Genomic DNA, 11,717 nt, shown 5'->3' on the forward strand with positions numbered 1-11,717 from the left:
GACCTCAGTCAATATCAAACGTCTGTGTCTGAATGGAAAGTTTTACTCTGGAAATGTGGGATACACACTTAAATGACGTGTCTCGGTATAAAACTGGAGATGTATTCTGCAATTTGACTTTGTAGATGAAGGTCTGGTCAAAAGTTTGTGTTTGACTGGTTGTAGTCTCTTAAGAAATCTTACTTCTATAAGAATAGATGCAGACAATCTTTATGTATTGAACTTTGGAGGTAAAATTATCAAAACTCCAAACACAATCAAGTGAGAATCACATGTACCCTATATACAGTGTTTGAATTTTGTGGCATGTGTGGAAAAATTTGAAAAATGTATTTTCAGTAATTAAGCTATATCTAAAGAATTCATACTTCTAATTCAATATGATTTGGCACACACATCAACCATACCAAAGCATGCATACGTTATAAAGCCAGTTGGCATAGGTTTTAAAAAATTAATTAATTTAGGTAATTAGGTTTCAAATTAATTGGTGCATACATCATCCATTAAAATGCACACATTCTATGAAGCTTATTGACATAGCTTTTAGTTTCAATGAGTCATTTGCATAAATTATTGATATTTAGCAATTAGGTTGTATCTTAAAACTGCAAGCTTCAAATTTCATAAAATTTAGTACATATCAACCATAACAATGCGTACTTGTCCTGTGGAGTTTTTTGATGTAGTCTTTACTTTCATGTTTAATTTGAATAATTAATGATCTTCAGTAATTAATTTATATACTAGGATTGCACAAGTCAAATTATATATGAAATAACATACCATAACAAAGCACTCAAATCCTATAAACCCTTTCGTGTTGTTTTTTTAGTTTTAATAATTAATTTGCACAGTGGTGATTAGGGTGTATCTTAAGAATGCAAGCTTCAAATTTCATATAATTTGATACATACATGGCCGGCCATTTTATATAAAAATTCAATATGTAAATGCTACTTTAATGACATAGATAGTATAGTACAGCCAGCGCCACATAAAGAAAAAATTGCTCTGTTCCTCTTCCTTTTGGACCCCCCTTCTGATGTTAATGGCTGTTGTCTTGGTTAGGTTTAATATCTGATGTTTCAAGAGCATCATGTGGGTTATGTGCGGGTTGGACTCTGTCCTTAAACTCCTGGAGAACAGTGTGGTGCATGTACTGCTTTTCTAGTAGGGCTTGTTTAGTTTCCGACCAAGTCGCTGTGCCTGCAATTACACCATATTCCGTACGATTCAAAGTGTCACTTTTTTCTAACAAACATTACCTAGTCAAAATGTGCTTCACTTCATTGTCAAAATTAGAGACAGACAAATCTTTCTGATTGCAAGGATTTCAGACGACGTTGTGTTGCGCGATATAACAGCAAGGATTTCAGACGACGTTGTGTTGCGCGATATAACAGCAAACCAAACGAGTAAATAAATTAGCCTGCGTGTATTCCATGTAATTTTTGTCATACTTGACAATACGTATCATACATACGTAACATACATACTCAACATACGTAACATACATACATACATACATACATACATACATACATACGCAACATACATAAAATACGCGCGCGCGCGCACACACACACACACACACACACACACCACACACCACACACACACACACACACATACATACATACATACATACATACATACATACATACATGCATACATACTTGTATACATACATACATACATACATACATACATACATACATACATACATACATACATACATACATACATACATACATACATACATACATACATTAAGACCTGTACTTGACCCTCCTACCCACGTACTTCTTAGATTGGCTGAACTTGTTCTCACCTGTAATTATTTTACCTTTAGTGACAGGTATTTTGTGCAGAAACACGGCGTTGCTATGGGAAGTTGTCTTGGACCTAGTTATGCTTGTTTATTTATGTCTTATCAAGAACACCTTATTTTCAGCTCATATCAAGGGATCTTACCTGATCTATATAAACGATTTATTGATGACGGCGTTGGTGCAGCATCACTCAAACTTGAGGACCTTATGCAGTTTATTAACTACATATGTAATTTTAATCCTGCTATTCAGTATACTTATGATATTTCAGAACTAACTATCAATTTCCTTGACATCTCCCTTAGGATTGATGGTGATGATATAGCTACATCTATTTATACTAAACCTACTGATTCACATTCATATTTGCAGTATGGTTCATCACATCCTAATAAGTGTAAAGATTCCATTCCCTATTCACAATTACTTCGTCTACGTCGTATTTGTAGTAGTGATTTGGATTTCAGAAAAAGGTCTGCTGAATTTTGCACGTACTTCCATCAACGTGGTTATCCTATGTCTGTTACCAACGCGGCTTTACATAAAGTATCATCTTTGTCTAGGGAAGCTTGTATCAAATCACATGATCAGAGGAGTAACAACGATCGTCCCATACTAGCTCTTACATACCATCCCTTTTCAACTAGAGTTAAAAACATAATATACAAGCATTTTAATATCTTACGTTCTAATAGGGTTACCAATTCATTGTTCCCTGCAGTACCATTAACAGCTTGGCGTCGTGATACCAGTCTTAGAGATACGGTGGTACGTACAGAACAACGTGAATTGGAAGTTAATGCTGGTTCTTTTCCGTGCGATCGTACTCGATGTGGTACATGTCGTTTCATTATTAATACTAATCATGTTTTTGGCCCTAAGAACAGTGTGCTTGTTACAAGTAGATTTACTTGTATTAGTACTAATGTAGTGTATTGCATTACATGTCAAAAATGTGGTTTTCTATATATAGGTTCAACTGTACGTCGTCTTGGTGATCGTTTCGTGGAACATCTCCGTTTGACCAGACAAAAGAATCGTAACTATCCCGTATCTATGCATTTTATTACAAACGATCATAATGTATCAGATATGTCCATTTCAGGAATTTTTAAGGTTTCTGGTGATGAGAAAGCTTTGAGGTTGAAGGAAGAAGAAATCATTTTCCGTCTTGGAACGCTGTAACCCCTTGGAATTAATAGATTATTCTCGTCTTTCCCAATCTAATTATCATGATTATTGGGTATTTTTTTAAATTTCAGGCGTATTCTATTGGGTTCTATTAGGTGCGTGCGAATTTAAGAACTTATCCCACGTATAACCGTTTATTTATATCACGCGCGGTTTTGTTCCATTATATTTAGAAATGTTCGGGTTTTCACCTGGCATTTCTCTGTCTCGCCAATTTTTCCTTTGAAAAAGAATATTTATTCGAAACGTCGGATTTAACAGCTATATATACGGACTGGTTTATTAGTTCCTTATGCATTTCTTTCTACATACATACATACATACATACATACATACATACATGCATACATACATACATACATACATACATACATACATACATACATACATACATACATACATATATACACATATGCCCAAAAAGGTCCTACTATAGTATATGGTGACCTGCCTCGAATAACAACAGTCATCAGACTATGTCGTCTTCGTCTGGCTGGGCATATAATGAGACAGCCAGTCGAGTACTGCTTTGGGAACCAGATGTTTCCCGGCGTTGTGGTCGGCCAAACACAACGTTGAAAATGATCATTGAAAAGGAAACCAGAATAAGCGAAAAGAGACGGTTGCTTACTATGGAAAATCGTGCACAATGTAAACTCACCATGTCACCACAGCTGGATTGTCGATGACATAACAAGAAGAAGAAGATACATACATACATGCATACATACATACATACATACATACATACATACATACATACATACATACATACATACATACATACACACACACACACACACATACATACATACATACATACATACATACATACATGCATACATGCATACATGCATACATACACACACACACACATACATACACACATACATACATACATACATACATACATACACACACACACACACATACATACATACATACATACATACATACATACATACATACATACATACATACATACATACATACATACATACATGCATGCATGCATACATACATACATACATACATACATACATACATACATACATACATACATACATACACACACACACACATACAATTAATGCAAAAGTTGATAAACTCTGATAAGAGGAAATAGGAAAAGAGAGTCAGAGGAAACGACAGTTATGGTGGTAATATTTAAAACTTTATTAGAAACATAAGAAAATGATATTAGAAATCACGAAAAAAAAAACATGTATTCCCCCTGGACCCTAGGTTCAACTATGTACTGTTGTAAACCATGGTCACTACTGCACGTCATTGCTTCTCAATCTGAAGTACAATGTTATATATAGGAGGGTATGACGTCACATATTCTCAGAACATTAGAGGAAATATGGTGATATAAATAAGCTTGAAATGTGGGACGTTAACATTTAGACAGAACACTTATACAGATGATAAATAAATGCAATAAACTGTAAATCAACCCACTGTGTTACACTACGTCACCGCTCAAATTTAGCCCACCATTATCTCACATGCAGACCACCTTTTATGCCGTTCTGATATGGAACTGAGTGACATATCATTCCATTGAAGTGAAGGACTGTTAAGCGTTCTTAATTCGAGTTCTACAGATCTGGAGACTCTTCCATCGTTTGGTTCAGATGGAGCCCATGGCATAAAGTCGTGAGAGAGGTCTGAACCATCAACCCACTGAAATCCAATTCCAGGCTATCCATACAAAAATGAAAAAGAAGAAGTTTCGTATGTATATATATATATATATATATATATATATATATATATATATATATATATATATATATATATATATATATATATATATATATATATATATATATATATATATATATATATATATATATATATATATGCATATGGAACTAATAAATCAGTCCGTATAAATAGCTGGTAAATCCGACGTTTCGAATAAATATTCTTTTTCAAAGGAAAAATCGGCGAGATATACATACATACATACATACATACATACATACATACATACATACATACATACATACATACATACATACATGCATACATACATGCATACATACATGCATGCATGCATGCATGCATGCATGCATACATGCATACATGCATACATACATACATACATACATACATACATACATACATACATACATACATACATACATACATACATAGCGACTAAAATCCACAGAGACAGTGATCAGAGCTGCTTAAAATACAAGACAGGCATAAAAAGTATAAAAGCTAAATTCCAGATCTAAGAGAAGGCAAGATTAACAAGATGCGTTTTGAGCATACGTTTAAAAACTGTCATGAATTCGTAATTACTGTGTTTGGGTTCAGACATGATATTACTATGAACAGTTTGGCATCATATACATGTAAAAACTGACTTAGAAAATACCATTAATGTTACTAACCTTATAACTAAGTCCAATGTGTACATTACACCTATATATTGGATCACAGTTACTTAAGTCCATTGTCTTTATTAGGTCAGTCAGAAAACGATTGATATCCGGTGTATCATCCTTCACCAAATCACCGCCAAGATTCTGACAGTTAGTACGGGTATCATGCCATAACATCCTGTCCGTAACAATGTAGTAGCATGATGATTTGAAATGTACCCATCCTTCTTTACAGAGTGTCACTAGGTTTTAAGACAGAGTTTAATTAGTGTTAATGTAATTTAATTTATGTCTGCATATCTGCCTGTCTGTATGTCTGTCTGTCTGTCTGTCTGTCTGTCTGTCTGTCTGTCTGTCTGTCTGACTGTCTGACTGTCAGTCAAGTTGTCTGTCTGTCCTTTTTGCCAATCTATTTGTATATCTCCCTACCTACCTACTTATGACTTGTCTGCCTTCCTACCTACCTACCTACCCACCCACCCACCCACCCACTCGTCCGCCTGTCCATCCACCCACCCACCCATCCTTCGGTCCCTCCCTCCCTCCCACCCACCCAGCCACTAGCCTGACCACCTGTCATCCTCCCGCCATCCATCCATCCGGCCAGCTATGAATCATAGATGACAAAGCTACACTCTAAAGTAATGTGTTTTCAGTTCCTGAACACATGTTAGAACACTTAATTGTAACAGATTTTGAACGCAGTATATGTGTTCAATATAAATACTAGAACGCATGTGTTCAAATTTAGAACACAGTGTTTTATTATTGAACGCATAACATATGTTCAAAATCTTATAAACTAGAACACTGTTGACGCATCAGAACACTGTAACAGTTTTTGAACACAAAGTAAGTGTTCAGAACAAGCAAATAGAACACATGCATTCTACATCTGAACATTAGTGTTTTATGTTTGGACCGGACACACACGAAGCTAAACTGAACACATGGGACGCGTCCAAAGCGTCAAAATCTTTAGAGTGTAAGGAGATGCCAAAGACGGAAAAAATGATAAATATAATACTGTGCGACCCTCGTATTGACAGACATCGTCAGTTAATATTGTTACGGAAGACAGAATATAACTTTTTAATATTCGCTAAGTTTTGATGTTTTGCGAGGTCACCGTGAACTCTCAGCTCTTATGAATTAATACTTACAATAAATGTTTGCATTTCGTGAATAGTATTCTCCTGAGATGACAACATTAAGTTATTATAAGATCGGCGGTGTCAAATAATGACTAATTACAGACATTTGGAAGAACAATGACGTGATCACATTGTTTAGCTAGTTTTCATATTTGTCAATAGCATTTGCATTGAATTAAGGCGACGGCAATACTTCCGTTTTAGTCATTTATGGTGCTGATTATTTTATCACCCAATCATTTGAGTATTGTATATTTTGTGTTTATAAGAATTTAATGTTGACATAACTTATGTTATGGATTTATTCTTTGGAAGAGACGGCCTAGACTAGGAGCTTCGATCTGCTCCGTGGCTACTTCTAAATGGTCCAGGTTAACCATGAACATTATGTGTAGTTTGAACTAATTCCCTAAAAGTCCAAGTCGATCCCGTGTACGGAGTGGAGAGAGAGAGAGAGTAACATTGGAGGAGGGTTACGTTAACAGTAGAGGTCACTCCCATATTTGTTACAATATTACATGTTTCTTTTTTTTTGTTTAAATTCAGTTTTACTTGAAAGTGTAATGAAAAGAATATTTACCTTCACTAACAGTTAGTAACTGTTGGGCATACGTTTCGGTCGTCTTGTTTAAGTTTGCGGTGTGATGAGAGTTGATGTTTGGTTTGTACGTGGTACCAGATTCTAGTTGATGATGGGTTGAAGTATTAGCTGACTTCGATGGATCGGTAACTACACCGTCTGTTGTAGATAGTGCCTTGACATTCTTTACCCTGATTGATTCTTGATGAAGGGGGTTGTGTATGGTAGCACTACTTGAACCAACAGTTCGCTGTTCAGGTGTTGGTTGTATCGTTTCTCCTCTCATTTCTCCGTTTGCTATTTTCTCTTGGATGCTCTGTCTCAGCTCATCGAAATTGTAGTGATACTCAATTCTACAATTTCTGGGATCTGTAAGAAATATAAGTTGTATTATAAGTTATCTATAGCAATCAATTTATCACAACTTTATGTATTATTTGTTAATGTAACATGATCTATATGGCTCTGTTGTAAATAAAAATAAAGGAATTGAAAAAGGTTGTCAGTCGCCTGTGGTATTTACTTTTGCTTGTTATTAATATCATTATGATTATAGGTAGAGTGTCGAAGATGAGAATTTAGTGACAGCTTGCGCAAAAAAAGTGTATAAGCAGACAGGTGTACATATAGCACACCTCCCCCTTTAAAAGGGGGATGCATAGAAGTGAGTATGAACCGTCATTCAAGTAGACAGACAGACAGACAGACAGACAGACAGACAGACAGACAGACACACACACACACACACATACACACACACACACATACATACATACATACATACATACATACATACATACATACATACAGACAGACAGACAGACAGACATACATACAGACATAGACAGACAGACAGACATAACGTCATACGTACAAAAGCGTCATTCATGTAGACAGACAGAACCTTCCCATGTACTATGTGTCTATTCTTTCTATTGCAATAATATAATACTATATCAAAAACAGTGGGCTGCAGAAAATATACCTTTGAAGTACCGCACACTGATCCTATTTCAGACCTCAAGCATTGTAGAATGTTTACGTTATCGCTGGGTTCGCAAACAAATGCGGCGTATGGGACATTGAAAGCAAGAATAAAGGCTGAAAATACAAGATTTCTAACCTGCTATTGCCTGTCTACATCGCGATCTGTGATTTTCCTCTCTGGTTTTGTGTTTGTAAGCGAAGCAAAACACAGATCGCAATGTAGACAGAGTACATTTCACATAGCAGCTTAGGAGTATGTCCTAGATATGAGAGGAGGGGCAGATTTTCAGGGTGGCCATGAATTTCCCTCCACGAAATTTAGGAGAGGGCTACCAAAAATATTTTGATTTTTTGTGGGTAGCGGTCACTTTTCAAAACATCTCTATGGGTAACTTTTATCACAAGTACAATACCATTTAAGAATGCATACTTCAATTCCATATAATTTTTTTTAAAAAAATAAACGTACTGCCAGAAAGGTGATAAATGTAGAGACAGCACAAACTTGAATTTTGTGTTAGGATTCCACACAAGATACAAGATTAAACAAATTAGATCCGTAGTAGTAATAAGATAAAATGTGTCATGGGTAGATGTATAGCTGTCATGAAATCAAATCCTCCCTCTAGGTCTGCGTGTATTTCTAAAACCCTTGTATGATTGAGTAGAGGTTTTTCCCCTTCTATTTAGGCAAAATATAAAACAAAATGTTTGTTTCCGATAATATCATTTCAGGAAATAGAATAGGTAGGTCGTAATGTTGCTTTATTTTACTTCATATTTTTAAAATTTACTTCGACCCGAAGGTAAGATACTCGTCGGTCATAATACTTCCGTGAGAGTTTGATGACGTATACAATTAGTAAATGGCAGGCAATTATAGACGACCACGTTATGCAGATTGTACTGTTATAGTCTAAAAAGACCTGGTTTCTCTCTTGAATACTGCTTTTTAAAAGTGACCACAGATGAGGCAAAGACATGAAGGTGTACACGGAAATATAAGTAAATTGGTACCATTTTACCTTTTTGCATGCAAAAACAATATTTAGGGTCTGGACTTAAACGAGGGTGGGTCGAGTTATCGGAAACACACTATTTTATTTTTTACTTGGCCTTATAGCACGTTTTGCTCATTGATACATAGCTGTTCTGCCTTTGTGTATAAACAATATCATAGCCTCTTCTATTCCACTTGACATACTTTAGACAGATGTTGTTAAAAGCTTTATAAATTGGATACACATTTACATTGTCCAAGGAAACGAATACCGTAAATACGTTCCTTGCGATTATGCCAAGACGTGATTAGACATTTAGCAAAATTCGCTCGCGTTGACAAACAAGTATGGTGGAGCAATATCAATTGACATCTCCGTTCTCGCAGTGCTATTAACAATTTATACGTATTGGATATTGAACACATATTGCCTGGCCATGAGGGCTATAGCACCCGTTTATTACACCCGAGGGACTGTGAGTTACCAGAATCACATGCTATTTCCCGAGGCCAAAGGCCGAGGGAAATAGCATGTGATTCTGGTAACTCACAGTCACGAGGGGGTAATGAACGGGTGCTATAGCCCGAATATAGGCCAGGCAATATGTGTTTTATAATATACCTCATGCTGTGAACTCGCGGTGGCAGACGACATCGTCAGAAGCTCCCATTTTGACCTGCTGTGAACGCGCGGTGGTCACGTGACCATGTAAAAATTGATGGGACTATTTCCCCAAGGGAAGTAGTCATTCTATTTTCCTATCACGTGACTGATTCTAGCGAATCATGGCACAGCATTATCACTAGGTATATTATAAATATAAATAAGGATGGTATTGTATACTTTGATATACTATATAGTCGACATGTTACTGTAAAAGCTGTTATTGAAACATCATGCTCAGAAGGTCGCCGGTTTCTTAAAGCTAATTTAAAACCTAGCTATAGGAAAAGTCATATGAATATTACCGCATTTTTGTAAGTAAACTTGTCAACATTTTAAAATACATGTATGTAAAAAAAACACAGGAAATTAGTTTTTGGAATTTCCAATAAAATTCGTACAAATTAGATTTTATAGCTTCAAATCGACCTACCTTCTTCCATGTCCATGAAGAGGACAACACCGGCTATAACAATAGCACAAAGACAAAAACAGTATATCATAAACCCAAGTACAAATCTATCGCCGTTGTTTTCATAAGCCATCGCTGACCACCTGTTGTCTGCTGTCTTGATTAGAGCTGACTTATGACTATGAGTATCAGAAGTAGTTGCATATATTTGCATGTCTTTATTTATTCATATCCATATTTGCATATTATTGAGTACAATAACAGCCATATTTCAAGTTATTTGCATATTATTGAGTATGATAACAGCCACAGACGTTATTGGAGTTGAAATCCATGTACGAGGCTGGGATTATGGATATGATATGATAATAATAATAATAATAATAATAATAATAATAAGTTTATTTCACCAAGAATAAATGTACATGTACATGATTGGTGAGGACCAGAGAGGTAGTTCTAGTGGAACTAATCGAGTCTCTGGCCCTGAATACATACACTTGTTAAATGAAAGCAGTAAATTTTGCCATCTTATATACATTAGATATACATTAAATATATTTACAGTGTCAACAAAGACTGAAACTTACATTAGAAAGAAAAAATATGATACAGGATTTTCACTATACTGTGTTCAAAAGATAATTTTTAAGCGACTTTTTAAATAAATTTCTTGAGGTTATTGATTTTATCAGATTTGGAGTTTCGTTCCAGTGTTTTGCGATAGAGTAATAAATGTTGTTTTGAGTTGTACTTAAATTTACTTTTGGAATAACGAAGTTGTCGCCAGTGGCAAGACGTGTATTATATGAATGTGATATAGAGGTAGCATAACGATCTATTGAATGAGCATAATGACCTGTCTTTAAATCAAAAGCAAATACACAAGTTTGGAATTTACAAAGCTTATAAATGTTAAGAATGCCAAGTTGTCGGAATAAAGGAGCACTAGGTGTGTTTGGATCAGAAAAGGTGATCAGTCTAACGAGTCTTTTTTGTAATTTAAAAATGCGGTCTAAGTGAGTTTTATATGCATTGCCCCAAATTTCAATACAATACATTATATGGGGAAGAATAAAGCAATTGTACAAAAGTAACATAGTTGATTTAGGGAGATAATGGCGTAAATATGAGATAAGGCCTACTTTTTGGCTGACTTTCTTAATGACTGTATCAATATGGGATTTCCAGGCTAGTGAGGGGTCAAGAGTTACCCCGAGATAAACGGCTGATGGAACATTTTGTATTGGCAGATCACCGACAGATAAAGCGCCCTCAATGTTGCACTTTCTATTGGTCGTTTTAAAAATGATGTAATTTGTTTTGTCAATATTAATAGTTAGTTTATTAGACTTGCACCAGGTATGAACTTTATTAAACTCAGTATTAATAGTATCTATGTCAATTTTATGTGTTTTTTCTGAATAAAACAAATTGGTGTCATCAGCAAATAACCTGAATTTGAATTGTTCAGAAGATTTGCTGATGTCAT

The 11,717-nt window shown here is 35.4% G+C and overlaps 1 protein-coding gene across 1 annotated transcript; it reads right to left on the reverse strand.

Moving 5' to 3' along the window:
- Window positions 1-4,262: 4,262 nt before the first annotated feature.
- LOC144453789 (C-type lectin domain family 6 member A-like) lies at window positions 4,263-9,832 on the reverse strand. Its single transcript, XM_078145144.1, has 4 exons — window positions 9,772-9,832; window positions 7,163-7,531; window positions 5,438-5,670; window positions 4,263-4,733 (listed from the first exon to the last, which is right to left on the reverse strand). The coding sequence occupies exons 2-4, from the start codon at window positions 7,446-7,448 to the stop codon at window positions 4,518-4,520; spliced, it is 735 nt and encodes a 244-aa protein (XP_078001270.1). The 5' UTR covers window positions 7,449-7,531; window positions 9,772-9,832; the 3' UTR covers window positions 4,263-4,517.
- Window positions 9,833-11,717: the final 1,885 nt, after the last annotated feature.

This window comes from Glandiceps talaboti, chromosome 2, assembly GCF_964340395.1.
Source record: "Glandiceps talaboti chromosome 2, keGlaTala1.1, whole genome shotgun sequence".
Classification (NCBI taxonomy): domain Eukaryota; kingdom Metazoa; phylum Hemichordata; class Enteropneusta; family Spengelidae; genus Glandiceps; species Glandiceps talaboti.